The sequence below is a fragment of the Marmota flaviventris genome, chromosome 1 (genome assembly GCF_047511675.1).
Source record: "Marmota flaviventris isolate mMarFla1 chromosome 1, mMarFla1.hap1, whole genome shotgun sequence".
Lineage (NCBI taxonomy): Eukaryota > Metazoa > Chordata > Mammalia > Rodentia > Sciuridae > Marmota > Marmota flaviventris.
The window spans coordinates 17,131,647-17,147,858 of NC_092498.1; the positions used below are offsets into that span (position 1 = coordinate 17,131,647).

General features: G+C 38.2%; 1 protein-coding gene across 2 annotated transcripts in view; it reads left to right on the forward strand.

Moving 5' to 3' along the window:
• The window catches only part of Dgki (diacylglycerol kinase iota), a 408,417-nt gene that overhangs the window by 116,002 nt on the left and 276,203 nt on the right, over positions 1 to 16,212 (forward strand). For both annotated transcript variants that reach the window (XM_027952172.2, XM_027952173.2), the window contains exon 2: positions 15,860 to 15,968. In XM_027952172.2, coding sequence (XP_027807973.1) covers positions 15,860 to 15,968 — 109 coding nt within the window. The remainder of the gene's footprint in view (positions 1 to 15,859; positions 15,969 to 16,212) is intronic.

Consider the following 16,212-nt stretch of genomic DNA (forward strand, 5'->3'; position numbering starts at 1 on the left):
AAGATTTTGTTAATCTATACATCTAGGGAAGAATCGAGAAATTCAGGATATTGAGTCTTCTATTATGTGAATGCAGCTCCTTTTTAATTTGAGTTTTAATGGCTTTCTTATCTGTCTTTAAATATTACCTTGTCCAGTTCTCTCGTTTCTTTCTGAAGCACTAACAGACATATGTTGATTTTAATTATAGTTTTCCTTATTAACATTTTTTTATTCTTTTTAAAATAGGTATTTTTCTTTCTTTCTGTTTTTTTGGAGGCTAAAGCAGGAGGATCACAAGTTTGAGGCGAGTGTGGGCAACTTAGTAAGATCTTATATCAAAATTAAAAATAAATAAATAAATAAAGCAAGAGCTGGGAATGTAGCTCAGTGGTAGAGTACTTGCCTGACACGTGGAAGACCCTGGGTTCAATCCCCAGTACTGCAAGATAAAATGAAAAATTGAAAAGTTGTTTATTTATATATATTTTTTGTTCCTCAGTCTTAGTTTTAACCCTGTCTTTTATTCCTTTAAAGATATAAAACATGATTTTATGTTCTATTTATGATGGTTTTGTTTAGTTTTAATTTTTTAGAGGTTGTGCTGCCTAGAACTCATTGTGTGTTGTGTGGTGTGTGTGTATGTGTGTGTGTGTGTGTGTGTGTGTGTGTGTGTGTGTTTATATTTTTGACAGGGATTTCATAGTGTCTTGGTACTTTTTTGAAATTTGGGGGAACTTGGGTTGAAAATTTTTCCTCCCTTGGAAGGATTTACATTTCCATCTTAGATAAGGGAAACTTATTAACCCATACCTATGTATACTGAAAAGTCTTTTGGAAAACTCGGGGAACAAATCCATGGTAAGGCTAGCATGTGGTCACATATCCTGGGGTGATATTTTTTCCCATCATTTAGTGCTAATATTCAATCAGACATTTTTTCTTGTAGTTTTAAAGGTGAGTGTAATATTTGAAATTTGGTTCCTCTTTTTTTACCCCCTCACTGAGTTCTCTATAGATAATACCCCAGAAATTTTAGAAATAAATGCTTCCTGACAGTGGGTTCTCTCTCCCCTCCCACACGTGAAATTCTGTGGCTTCCGGTACTCATAGTAACCTGTTGAAGTGAGAAACCTTAAATTCTAGGCTTCGTTAGTTTCATAATAAATCCACCTCTGCTTCTGAGTGCATGTACATTAGTTTTTCACATCAAGTACACTGTAGCTTTACAAAATAATCTTTTTTTTATTTTTTACTATACAAAGTAGTTTATACTCTCATATTTCCTGAAAGATATTATCTTCTCTCCTTTATGGCTGAGGGAACAATGGCTCAGAGCAGTTAAGTGACTTGTTCAGAGTCATAAAGTTAATAAGTCAAATCTGTTTTTCTTTTTTTTCTAATCCACTTTCCACTTTCAAGGCTAGTCCTCTATTTAATTATCACAGATGCTGTTTTCAAAACCACTGCTTTGTTCTAGGAAAGGGTGAAGAAAAAGGTGCATTTAATATTCTTATTTAATTGTACCTTTGAATCAACCCATGTGATACAAATTTTCCTTCCTGTTTCACAGATGAAGACATCGAACCTAAGAAATACTAATAGATAGATCATTCATTTAACAAGGGAGAGAGGCTGGCTTCCAGTTGAAGCTACTTTAAATCCTGTATCTGTCACCTCCTCATAAGTAGCCTTCCTTAAACAACATAATTCCCCTTTTCGAACATTCAAACCTGTTCCCTTCATAGCAGTTGTATCCATTAGCAATAATTCATGTGTTCTTCTAATTATTTATTGTCTGTTCTCTTTCTGGGGATGATAAACTTAACAAGAAGAGGGACCTTGTGGGTTTCTTTTACTTCCTTACTGTTAGAAGTTAGTTCGAGTCTGGAACATTGTAGACACTGAATAAAAACACTGAATGCCTACGAGTCTGATTCTGAGACCCACTTTCCTTTTGCTAAGTGTAGTTATTGAATGGGTTCCTTTCCTGTTACTTGGAACTATAGCCAATTCTCAAAAGTCAAAAACCATGGACACAAGATGGATCCACGTCTTCAGTTTCGAGAGCGGCAGTGGGAGGGCTGAGATCAGAAACTCCTCAGAAGGCAGTTTAAACATCTCAATCCTCATTACGACATGTGAACAGTCAGTGGATTTGGCCATCTGGCCCTCAGGCAGAAGAAAAAAAATTGTAAAGAGACATTTTGGTGGGAGACTGCTAGGTAGAAGGTGAGCACAAGTTAGGGTTACTGAAAGTTCTTGATATTCACAAACTTTGGAAATTGATTCCACACTTTCTGTCAGTTTCGGGTAGTTGAAATTCTGGGGACTGGAGGGCCATTCTTGTCCACTATCATAACTTTTGGTCAGTTGAAAGCAACCTGTCTATCTGAGTGCATCATGACGGTATCAACTGGGAGCTGTCACAAGATCTTCATCATGATGGACGCTGCGGGGGTTGCTTTGGGCAGAGCATACCAAAGCTACCACCAGTCCAAGACAGTTAGCTCAGCCTCATAGCTAAGACCAGTGCTGCTGCCAGTTTCACTTAGTCAATTGCAGAGACCATCTTTTCCCTCCCATTCCCTCCTCTGGGAATGAGAGGAATGAGAACAGTGGGAATGGAGAGACAATCGTGAAGAGCAGACCTCCCTATCCCTGCTCCGACTCAAAGCTGCCAATGCCACAGGTCTATGGGAGGAGAGGGGTTTTGGATCAGAAATGAGAATGAAATGAACAAGATTACAATGGTTAGCAGAAATTGAGTGAGACTATTAGGGGAGTTATTACCTATAGGAAAGAGGGGTTTCACATGGCGTAATTAGGGAAATAGTTGGAAAATAAGGTCTTTCTCATTCAAAGTCAAGGAAGTTTGAGACTCCACATCCAACTGTTGTAATAGTTATCTTTGAAAGGTCGATAACCTAGGACTGCTTATGGGTGAAAAAAATTTTAAATAAGGGTATTTTGACACTTTAATGTGCCACCCAGTTTTTGACTTCCTCTTCAGGGTGAACACTGTGGCGTGAGACCTAGCATTTTATTTTACCAGTAACTAAAGGCCAAACCTCACATTTCCCTTGGCCTGCATAATATTTCAACTGCACAGCTCTTCTGATGTATTTAGAGAACAAGAAAAATGGAGTATGTCAAGAGTCACAGCAATAGAGACCTCAGTTGTTTGTATCTTGGATTAAAAATGCTACCCAAGGGAATGTGTTAGTCTGCTCTCTTACTATAACAAATACTTAGATAATCAACTTATTTAAAAAAAAAAAAGATAGCTTTGCTCCTGGTTTTGTTGGTTTCAGGCCATGATTGGTCCAGTTGCTGTGGGCCTGGGAGGCAGCACTTCATGGTGGAATCATGTGGTGAAGCAGAGCCACACACTTCCTGGCCAGGAAGCAAAAAGAGCTGCAGAAGAAGGGGGCGGGGCTCCACATCCCCTTCAAGGGCACATCCTCAGTGACCTGAAGACCTCCACTGGCCCCTGCTGATTGACAGGCTTTACCTCATCCCAGGAGCACCACTCTGCAGAACAAGCCTTCAGCACAGGGCTCTTTGGGGGCCTCTAGGATCCGTGTTGCAGCAGGGGACACTGATGAACTGTTTGTGTTGTCAACACAGTTTAGTCCTAGCAACGCATAGTGGGACAGTTAAGAAGTCCTTTTTCTTAAAGAAAAGTATTTCTGAATATTTGCTAACCTGTGTGGCATTCCCACTATTAGAATTTGCATGGGTCTGTGTTTTAATAAACACACTTGCTTCATAGTAGGAGTGCAGTAAATATTTACTAAATTTTTTTTTCAAAAGATATGGTTCAAAGGACTGTTCTGTAGTATTATAAATAAGGGCATTTATAACATTTTTATTGTTTTACTCCCTGTCCTCTCCCAGGGTTATCTCTAATTGCATGTTCTACATTTTATTTCATGATTCCATTTGATTATCAGAGTCATAAGAAACAGCAAAATTATGTTCACGGATCGCAATCTCCATCATTTAATAATAGCTACCATCTTAAAATATGCATCCTCCCTGGGTAGCAACTTACATGCCTTCTTTATTTGTCATTTTTGTTGCAGAATATTTAAATACAAGCTAATGAGTTTTAACCAAAGTCCAAAAGTGTGTAACTGATACCTCTATCAAGATAAGGAACATTTCTACCACCCCAGGGAATTAATTTGTATGCCCTCCTAGTCAAACCTTCTCCTTCACTCAGCAACCTCTGTTCTGATTTCCACTGCAGTACATTAGTTTTGATTGTTCTAGAACTTTATATATATAAACATATTTGTTCTCTTGTGACCCATCTGTTTCACTCAGGATGTTTCTGACATTCATCCATGTTACTGGAATTATCTTTAGTTCATTCTTTTTGAGTCCTGAGTAGTATTTCATTGTATGACTATACCATAGTTTCTTTTATCCGTTCTCCTGTTGATGGACATTGGAGTTATTTTCTTTTTTCTTTACTAAACATGGACAAAGATGGTATGAATATTCATGTGAACACTTTTAGTTCTTTTGTGTAAGCATCTAGGAGAGGAGTTGCTTGGATCATATCACATGATGTTTAACTAGAATAGAAAACTGCCAAAAAGTTTTCAAGTGTTTTTAAGATTTTTCATTTCTACCAACAATGTATGAGAGTTCTGGTTGTTTTATATTTTTGTTGACATTTAGCTTTCTCTGTTTTATTTTTTTTATTTTATTTATTTTCTCACTTTTATTTCTAGTGGCATGAAATAAAATTTCACTGTTTATATGCTATTTGTTTTCCTGATGTCTAAAATGTTGAATATTTTCTCTGGTTTTATTGTGCATATTTATAGATCTTTTATGAAGCATTTGCGTAGAATTTTTTTTTCTTTTTTTTTGATAGGAAGTTGTACTGGATATAGAATTATTGGTCAACCTTTTTTTTTTTCTTTCAGCACTTCCAACATGACGTTCTGTTGCCTTCCTTCTAGGCTCCATGTTTTCTGATCAGAAGTCAGCTATTAATTTTATTGAGAATGTTTTGCAGGTGAAGATTCATTTTCTGCTTGTTGCTTTTAAGATTTTCTCTATATTGTTGACTTTTAAGAGTTTGACTATAATGTCTCTAGGTGTGGAGCTCTGAGTCATCTTAGTTCAAGTCTGCTGGGCTTTGTGAATGTATAGATTAATATGCTTTTTAAATTAATATTGAAATTTTTGCAATTTTTTTCTTCAATAAATTTTGTTTGCCTCTGTCTCTCCATCTTCTGGGATACCCATTTTGAATATACTGGCATTCTCAGTGGTGTCCCACATATCTCTGAGGATCTGTTTCTTTTTCTTTCTGTTTCTAAAAGTGGAAAAGGTTATTGTTCTTTCTGTAAGTTCACGGATTCATTCAACCAGCTTAAATCTGCTATCAAACACTTATCGTGAATTTTTACTTTAATTATTATATTTTCAGTTCCAGAATTTCTATTTGGTTCTTATTAAATATTTTGCATCTTTTCATGGTTATTCTCAGTTTTATAAGACACTGTTCTCATAGTGTTCTTAAGTATTTTTTGACATGGTTTATTTAAGTTCTTTAAATATTTTTAATGTAGGCGATTTACTTTTGTAAGTATCTGGTCTTTCTTGTATTGACTGACTCTTTTCCTGTGATACTTTCTTGTTTCTTTTCATGTCTTATGAAAATTTGTTTAAAAAAGGACACTTGACCTCAGAAAGAATTTAGTAAGTTGCAAATGTGATTAAAGATTCAAAAAGTGAGAAATGTGGGAATAGATCGATGAGTTTGGACTTTCTTTGTTTGCTAAGGGTAGGGTTGACATTGAAATGGATTTTGTACTAGTTCTAGTTCACTTTGACAAGACCATTCACCTGCTCTCCAGTCTCTCGTGACTTAACATTTCTTTTTCTCCAGTACCACATGCTTTTGGCCTCTTCTACTGTATTGTAAGTCCTGTGACCAGGTGGTGGTTGGTTTATAATCCTACTTTTAAGTAGTTCCCTTACTAAAGTGTCTTTATCCGAAGCATCTGGAGTGAATTGTGTGTTTCTGCCTCCTCACTGATACAGGTTGGCAGTGACTCTCGAACATACATATCATTATGCTCTTGGGTCCCTCTCTCTCAGCCTGGTCCTATGCCTAGTGCTCACCTCTAAGCAGGTGAGTAGGTCTCCACCACTAGCCACAGATCTCCCCACCAGTATTTATAATGTTTGGGTTTGGGCTTAGAAAAATTACTTTCTGTACTTTGAGTATTAAATGACCCATTCCTTTGCGTCATGTTGGTCTTTCCATTTTTATGAGTCCCTTCGGAAAATGCAGATGCCCTTGTGAGGGACATACCTCAAACTTATTTCAGTTGAGAAGACTGTGTTGCGTTTTCTATTTTAAATACCATCAGTTGAGCAGAGACTGATTGTGGCAACACAGGTACTAAGCGATCGGAAATTGAAGTGGGCAGGGACCGGTGTGTTCGCGTGGAAATGGACAAGGGATTCTAAAAATAAACTTTTCCTGTTGGTAAGTTTACTGAGAACAGACCTGTGAGTCTTAATCCTTTCGCTTAAAAATTTCTATGAAGTCCCAAAGGGCTTATGTTCTTAAGGTTATTTCTGTCCTGAGGCTAATGCTTTTCCTAAATTTGTTCAATTCTGGATTATCTTTCTATCTTGGTTGGCAAGGTCTATTCCGTATTCATTGACCTAAATGTAACGGGCAGCTCTTTTCTCAGTTTCCACACTCATAAAGCCTCACTGCTGTAAGGCAGGGAGCAGACAGACTTCCCTGAAGATGTAGGAGCCGGTAGGAAATATGGAGGAGCAGACAAAGGAGGCATGTCTGTCACAGCAGGACAGTTCCCAATTGGTCATTGGACTGAGGGCTTAAAATGCCCCTCTTCCTACACCAGGTCACTTATTGTGGCCTGAATATTTATGCTACCAGCTCTGCCACTTAAATTCACATATTAAAATCTCAACTCTGTCAGAATTAGAAGGAGGGTCCTTTTGGGAGGTGATTCGATCATGAGAGTGGGGTCCTCATGGTTGGGATCGGTGCCTTATAGATGAAGCACAGGGGAAGAGGTTGGCCCCTTCTACCCCATGAGGACTTAGTGAGTAGATAGATACCCTCTGTGAGCAGCAAGTAGGCCCTCACCAGACACTGAATCTGGTGCCTTGAATTTGGGGCTTCCCAGACTCCAAAATTGTGCAAAATGAGTTTCTATTGTCTATAAGCTCCCAGTTTGTGGTATTCTGTTGTGACAGCCATAGCAGACTGAAACAGCATTTCGCTGGTCAGTTCTATCCATTGCATGGCCTTGCCATGGGCCCTCTTGTCCATATCCCTCTCAAAGGGAATACAGAGTGATGAGCCTTTGGAGCCAGACATCTGGGCTCCAATTTCTGCCTTCTCACTCATTAGCCATATGGCTTATTAGAGGTGCCTTAAAGTTTCTAATGCCAGTTGACCTATTTGTAAAATGGACATAATAACTTGGTCCATTTTGTGGTTTATCAGGAATATCAGAGGTGTGCTGTAGTCGACTATCCATGCACAGTCTCAGGACCAAGTTCCTCATTTTCTCAGCCTTCATTACCAGGCGTGTTAGCTGCTTGTGGTCTACAGCTGAGCCCTTCTTGGGTATTGCCCTTGGTTAATCTCTCCCCAGGGGTTTCACATGCCCAAACTCTGGTTGATGTGGGGGTTCAGTCTTGTGCCTCTGCTTCAGATTTGGGACAATCCTGAAGGGCCATCCCAGCTCCAGCCCCTATTGTGGGGTCAGCCAAGGCTGTCTTTGGAACAACATTACTTGAGCTTCTCTCTTGGCCAGTCTGCTTCCTTCAGTTCCTGACGGGCATTCTCCAGTAAACATGAAAATTACTGTCCCACACAGCCTCTTTCTGACCTAAGAGAAGATGAACTATGAGGAGTGAGAATAAAATCATCCCAAATTTTGACACAGGAGAAATAGTTACTGTTCGATTTTTTTAAATGTTATTTTATTACAGCATATTCTAGTTCGCCTGTTCCAATAAAAGCAGAACCTGATTATTTAATAATTGACTCTCATTTAATACTCCTGGGTACAGTAATTTTGTTGTCTCTGTATGCTTGATTATTGAATGTTTTGGATCAATAATCAAGCATACAGAGACAACAAAATTCCCTTCCTTGGTTTATATTTCTGTAAGGTTAGAACTTAGCCTGCAAAGCTGATGGATTATGATTTTATGGAGTAAAAGGGAAGTTAATGTCACAAAGGTTAAGATCTTTTTAACTTTTATAAAGTAAACAACCCTCATTTCTGACTTAGAAGTCTGCTTAGGCATTTCTTTCCTATTATAAATCTCAATTTCTTATACTCCCATATTGAATTTGTCTTTTCTGCTGATTATTATTTTATTAATGAGTTAAATAAAACTTTGTCAGATTCTTCTTATTTTTATGGAAATAATGTTTTTAACAGCAGTTTTTCATCAGACTGTATCTCTGTTTAAGGCTTATTGTCCTGAAAAGCAGCATTATAGCCAAATCGTACCCACGGTTTCCTTGGGTGGTTGGAAAAGGTAAGTCAACATGCTGATGTTAGCTAAATCCCATCATACTAAATCCAAACACTGGGTTTAGATTTGAAATATGTGTAATTTCTTGGGCTGCCATAACTAAGTATAACACACTGAGTGGCTTCCACAACAGAAATCACTGTCTCGCAGTTCTGGAGGCTATAATCTGAGACCATGTGTTGGCAGGGCTGGTTCCTTCTGAGGGAGAGTCTGGGCCACACCTCTCCCCTGGCTGAGGGTGATTTGCTGGTATTCTTTCTTTGGCATGTAGATGCATTGTCCTGATGTCTGTGTTCGTCTTCATATGGCTTTCCCCTATGTGTGTATCTTTGTCCAAATTTTCACTTTTTATGAAGACACCAGTCATCTTGGATGAGGGTTCCATCCCAACAATCTCATTTTAACTTGATGGCTTCTGTAAAGACCCTGTCTTCAAATTCAGTCATATTTTGAGGTGTTGGGGTTAAAGACTTCCAAATATGAATTTGGGGAGGACACGACAATTACTTTTTCTCTACTTCCAAGGGTTACTTTCTCCCTCAAATGATATCTTTAAGAGAAGAATGTCATAAATTCCTGAGAGAATCTTAGTTAAGAAGTCTCACTTTGTTGAAAATGAGGATTATTGCCACGTTCTATACCAAGTCGATACCAGCATCATTTTATAGATGTGGTTATAATGAATTGTGCTTGAGAAATAAATTCTGACTGGTAGAAGAGTTTGCAAATTCTGAGAGGGAAGGTAGCAGATTTTTCAGTTTTCAAGCAAGTTTTTTTTTTTTTTTTTTGGTATTGCATTAACTTACATGACTATAATAAATAATTCCAATGGTATCTGGATCGAATGTCTATTTTCAATAACGTTGGTGAAGTTGAGGTGAGAATTGTAATTTCTGGTTTTGCACTAAGAAGGTAGGTAAGTTATTCCTTAGGCCACCCACCATGGGATTATTCCCTGGCTAGAAGAATCTTCTGTCTGAATGACCCCTTTGAATGGCCTGACATTTGGTAGAAACTTGTAAAATGTTTATTGAATGAGTAGAAGTATTTGGGGGAACATGAAAAAGTTGAGAGCAATCAAATCTCATATGTTTATTCAGAGATTTACGTTATACCTAACTTCAGCTAGATGCTGTGGGAGTTTCTAATATGTGGAATAATAGTAATAGTGGTGACCATTTATTGGATTTGCTGTGTGCCAGGTATTCTGGGCATATTTAATTTTTTTAAAAAATGTTTTCTGTTATGCCCTGAATTTTACATAATTATTTTATTTTTTATATAAGAAAACTGAATCTAAGAGGTGAAATAACTTGTCCACATAGCTATTAATTGGTAAGGTCAGTAGTTTTCTTAACCTCCATGCTCTGAAGCCTATCACACATAGCCTCTCTCTAATTGAAGCTTACATTCTTATTGTGAAGATAGAACATTATATATATATATATATATATATATATATATATATATATATATATATATATATATATGTGTGTGTGTGTGTGTGTGTGTGTGTGTGTGTGTGTGTGTTGTGTTGTTGATGGACCTTTATTTTGTTCATTTATTTATATGAGATGCTGAGAATTGAACCCTGTGCCTTACAAGTGCTAGGCAAGTGCTCTACCACTGAACTACAACCCCAGCCCAAGATAGGACTTTCTTAACTAAGGCAATTAGAAAATTAGTGTATGAAGCTAATTTCATAGTATGACTAGTTTGCTTTGTATCCATGTGTTGTCAGCATTTCACAGACCGTAACCCTGTGCAAACTGCAAGATATGCCCACCCTGGTGCTAAATGCCTGGATTCAGAGTCACTTGGAGCTCTTCCTGTGCATGTGAACTTGAACATGTAGCTTGCCCATTTCGTGATACTGTATTTAAAATTTATTATAAAAGAGGGATAATAAAGGTACCTATCTCATTCTGAGAGAGATACATAAATATATAACATGATTCAGTAATTGGCAAATCGTGTTTCTCCTGGAATGCAAACTTCACGAAGGCAGTGACTCCTATCTGTTTCATTCATTCAGGTGTCTACACATCTAAAACAGTGCATTGAGTAAATACATGGTTGAATGGATGAATGTATTTCAGTATGTAAATTCCTAGGCTTAGTCACTTTAGTGGACACACTGAAGTAGTCAGAGGCTTGCATATTATGTGCAACAGTGGATCTCAGCCCAGGGAACATATGGAACCCAGGGCCTTGTGCATGCTAGGCAAGCACTCATCACTGATTTCTACTCCCTGTCCCATGGAAGGCTTTTAAATGGACTCATTGTCAAGCTTCACCATGGGCAAAGGTTCAATACCACTGTTGAAGAATGATTGTGAAGTTAAAATATCCAGAATAATGCAGGTATGTTACATTGAACCTTCAATATAAAAAAAAAATGGTTTTCTGAATGACTTAACACCCCAGACATGAATGGTGTGAATATACTTTGTATACAACCAGAGATATGAAAAATTGTGCTCTATGTATAATATGATTTGTAATGCATTTCACTGTCATACATAACAAATTAGAATTTAAAAAATTTTTAAAAACCTGAAAATAAAAATAGAAATCCAGTGGTAGATATTTTGTTATTTGTTTTGCTTTGATTGTCCTATCCATTACTAATATTTGTGGAATCAAAAATAAAATCTGAAATTTTCTTCCATTTAAAACTAAAGAATTTTTGAGAAGGAAAAAAAAAAGAAAACTAAACATGACCTTTGTTTCAATAATAATTGAGTTCTTGAAAGTGTAAACATACATTAAAATCACCAAAAACTATTTTGAATGCATATGTGAAATGAAGTAGGATTTAGGCTCAAATAATTGCACATAGTTTGTTCCCCTTCATATACTTCTGGTGGAATATTTGGAATTCATGCAGGTTTGAGGACATTTTTTTTTTGTTGGGTGGCCTATCCTCAGCATTGCAGGTAGCTTATCTGTGGTAACCAGGAGGCATTATGGGCTGCTTTGAATACAAGCAGTTAGTGCCTAGACAGTGTGGGGAAACACCAACACACACAGTGCTGAAGGTGTCTCTTGAGGCACAATGGAATTGAACCAATGTAAGGAATAGCTCTCTGGACAGCTGGCTTTTTTTTTTTCTAGAACAAGAGGAGTTTTCTGGTATCTAAAAGGGGAAGCTTTAGGAGATGTCCTGGCTAAGGGACCTCCTGATTCTCTGGTGCTTTTCTGCTCAGCAAGCAGGGTCCCCCTCCTATGCTCATGCCTAGGATCCACTTGGAGAGGGAGTTGGCAAGACACAGACGGTTGAATATGGGAGCCACATAAAGTTGGAGACAGAGTGGAACCAGGGCAAATTGAGAGAAATTTGTGAAATGGATGATTAGAAAGTATACTGGCTAAGAATTCATCCTTTTACTTGTTTTCCCATACATTTTTAAAAATTCTCTATATGTAGAGTATAAGCTGTGTGTTTCTTTTGATAAATACATTGTGTAAATGTTAACAGCATTATATGGTCTCTACAAAATCCCAGCAAAGGGGCTTCATGTCAATATTTATCACCCAAAGCGGTTTTGATGTTGTCTGTGCTTAACACTGGATTCTACCTCATTTGCATTTATTTTTAAAGGGCTGCTTTGAAGGGTTTCTGACCCTCTCAGCAAAGACTATAACTGAAATGTAAGGTTAGGGTATAATTCAAATCATCCTAAATCAAATTTGTGAGACCTTGATCTAATCAGTAGGCTGTTGCGCTTAGCTTCTTGGTCAAGTTCATTCATTCACTCAGAATGCATTTATTGAATATATGCTGTGTCTACCCTTGGGCCAGAATGAAATAAGATTAGTTGATGAATTGAACCCTGTCCTTTAGGAGTTTATAGTCTTATTGAACTAAATGAAGGAAATAATAGAATGCTGTTTAAAATGTATGATGGCTTTTATACTTTAAATATGTTAGAGGTCTTCCATGTCAGGTAATTGGCATTAACTGTGACTTTATGCTTTTGAAACTGCATTATAGAGTATTTTCTTTTCAGATCTATTTCATGGTTAACATCACAGTTCTTTTTGAAAGATGCTTTTGTGATTATAGTTATTCCTCACAAAAGGGTTGTTGTGAGATTAATAGAAAGAATCACTGGCATTTCATGGTTTTGCTTTCTATAGGTTTGGGAGGATTTTTAGCAGGAATAAGGAATGAGAAGTTGAAACCTCATTTTTTTTTATTGAAGCAAATTGTAGCATAAAACCACTGTTTTACCATCCCCCTCCAACCACCTACCGAGTGCCGTTATGCTCTTAAATGTCATCTCCCACAACCAAGATAAATTTAAATAGAAAAGTAACATACACTAATTTTATTTGAGGTCTGAGATATAATGAGGTTACTTTCTGATTTTGGAAGAAAAATAAGTATTCACGTATGAGTTTTTGGAAAGAAGGATTTCTCCCATGGTTATTTTTGTTTAGAATGGAAATCTGTAAGCAGAAATTACTTCTATTCTGCTGCCTTATAGTAACTTCCTTTTTTCCCCTATTCTCTTTCTCTTATATTGTGTTTCTATGAGACCCATTTGCAAGTTATAGACTGGTAGTCACTTTGATGTTTCTTACTTATTTTTTCCTCCTAATTAATATTTATATGTGCAGTTGATATATAATTTTCTTCAATTAATTATATAAAAGCAACCTTAAATTTGCATCCACAATGAGGGATAAATGATCAACAAAAGACTACTTAACTGCGTCTGTTCACAGGCTAGAAAATATTATGATTGGACTGCAACTTCTTTAAGGATTAAATGTTTATGTATCTCTTATAGTCACATTGTTCTTCTATAGCACATACATCTCTTGCATACTAATTAGATTATCTGCATTTTTTGCCCCTCCTGGCACTCCTAATTAGGAAGAGTAATAAGATTTTGGTTGTCAGAGTTTACAAGTTCTGATCAGTTAAATTCATTTGGTGTCTGACAGTAGAATTTTATTTTCACTCTTCCTCCTCTTCCTCTTCCTTCTTCCCCCTGCCCTGACCCTTTTTTTTCCTGATCACAGCAGCTCTCGGGGGGGGGGGGGGGGGGGGCAGTTCATGAAAAAGTGAAGGATTAGTGTCTTCTTATTCACCTGCACTTCAGGAGTTCTTCAGGCATCTTAAGGACTATTTTTGTGTGTGTGTGTGTGTGTGTGTGTGTGTGTGTGTGTGTGTGTGTGAAACATTTAAGGTTAAGTTGTGTATACTGTTGAGGACCCGAAAATCGGACTTGTGGTTTCTGACTCCATAGAGATCTGATTTTCTTATAAATCTGAAACTGATTTTGTGGCATAAAATCTCTCTAAACGGGAGACAATGCTAATAAAGAATGCCGAAGAAGTTCCTTCAGTTTGGTTGGAGGAAAATGATCGTGGGTGGAAGATCACAGATCGGAATCTTCCACTGTTCCTTTCTTATTACTTAACAATAAGGAAGATAAAGAATAGACTTTGGGTTGAAGGGTCAAAATTGATGTTCATTAGTAGCCTTGGTGAAAGTGAGGGACTGTCTTCATTCAAGGCCTCCATTTTTATAATGACCCTTGGGGAATTATCTACATTAAGTGCCTTGAGTGCTGCTGGCAAGTTTGATATGATCACTTCCAACCTCTGAAGACCTGTCCACCCTTCATAGAACCTCCTGGGGAGGAATAGCAAAGACTAAAAGGATTAAGGAGGGCTGGACCCTCGCTGAGCTCTGACACAGTTGACCATTGATCCATGGTTGCACAATTCTGAGCTCTTTACTGGATTCCACGCTCCTTTCCTGGGTTGTTAGGGCTTCTGTCCTTCTTGCTCATCTTCACAATTTCCAATTCTTGATGGGGTTTTCGGAGGCCAGTAAGCATGTTGAGAGATCGATCACCTTTCTTTTAGGGTTCAACAAGACTTGTACCCTTTGTCGTTACACCTTCTCCTTTCTGGTGTAAATGTCTTTTCTTGGTGGCTCAGTCCTGATGGGATTCATTCTAGATCTATCTTCCTACCACTGATTTTCCTTCTCTCCACTCTGCTGTCTGTAGCCTTCTTTGTCTGTGGTGAGGTGGGTGAAGGGGTCTGAGCATCTGAGCTACAGTGTGTCAACTGGACACAAAGTCAGCAGAATAAAATTGCTGAGGTTTTTCTCTAGAGCTTCCCTTTGATGGGTCCTGGTAGGTTATTGTTCTCCCAACTGCCCAAACATACTTGCTTCCATGGAACACGTTAGCACACGGAAGGGAACACCTTGGGAGCCTGTGTGAATGCAGATTCCTATGCCTCACCCTCAACCGGATAGACTCAGAGCTGCAGCATCCCAACCCCCACTGGATTCTATTTCAGACGTTTCTCAGACCATACATAGGTACTTGTAGGGAGGAGAAGCCCTCCCTTCTAGGCATCTGTTAATACTAACAGATTATGATTCTGTACTCATAACTTAAGCTCCTGATCTTTGTTGGACATTTTTGACAGGTTGTTCAAAAACTGAACTATTGTTCCCAACAACACCACAGTCTCCCTAGGTGATCTCTGCTTGCTTTCTTTTCTATGCCCTTCTTATTCTTTCCAGGACTTTCTCACTTCTGTTTCCTTAGCTGAGCAATGGTCATATTTACTTGGCTAAAACAGCTTCTCTTATTTCTTATCCTTGCAGGCCAAAGTTGGAGCCAACTGTCTCAGCCACCCTTGATTCATTCTTTCCTTTCTGAATTTAATTCTGTTATGTTCCACCTAACAAACCTAGGATCTAAGACTATGATTTGGCTTTTCTCTCTGTGGGCCTTGGTGAGGTGCTGATCTTTTAGCATGTGCACTTCCTTGGCATATGCAGAACGGTTTTCTCCCATTTAAAACCTCAGGCTCCTAAATCCTCTGCAAGGGCAAAGAAGGATGATTCTGAGAGAAGAGAATGGACTTTCAGCTGCCCTGAGCACCAAAAGGATTTCAACAGAAGGCCTCACGAGGCTGCTTTCTTCTTTGCTTTTAGATTCTGGCAACTTGAAAATTCTCCAAGCATTGCAACTGCCCAAACCCTGGATCGTTTTTGTAAATAGAGAGACCTCCATTTCTGTTCTCTATCCTCAACAGGGGCTTACATTTTACCTTCTGGTCTTAAAGCAATATTTCCCCAGAGGGCTGTCCTCAAGCTCCTTGTCTTTTGGGACCTGCCACCCTCTTCCTTTAGAGAGCTGTATTCCAACACATTTGTAAAGGGGTTCAGATGTAGAAAGCTATCTTGGGCATTGTATCTACCCATGGGAAATTTTGTACTCTGTACAAGATTCTGATACTGGTTTTCTTTTGTTTTCTTTTCTTCTTGCTGCAGGAAAGCAATCTCCCGGGCAGGCCTCCAGCATCTGGCTCCTGCACATCCTCTCAGCCTTCCCGTGGCAAATGGTCCAGCCAAGGAGCCCAGAGCAACTCTGGACTGGAGTGTAGGTGTCAGCTTTTTCACTTGAACCTAATTTCGGCTGCATGTTGTGTGTTGCTCATTCTCGGGATCCCTATAGCTACATGAAAGACATGATGATTTCCAATAATCGCTCACTGACTAATCTTAGGATGTCTAAGCCATAGCTCCATTTCTTCTTTATATGAAATCAGATTGTGTTCAAGATTAAAATGACAACTTTACTAATCCCTTGAAGCACTTTGTAGCTCCGAGATAAAAGTTACCAT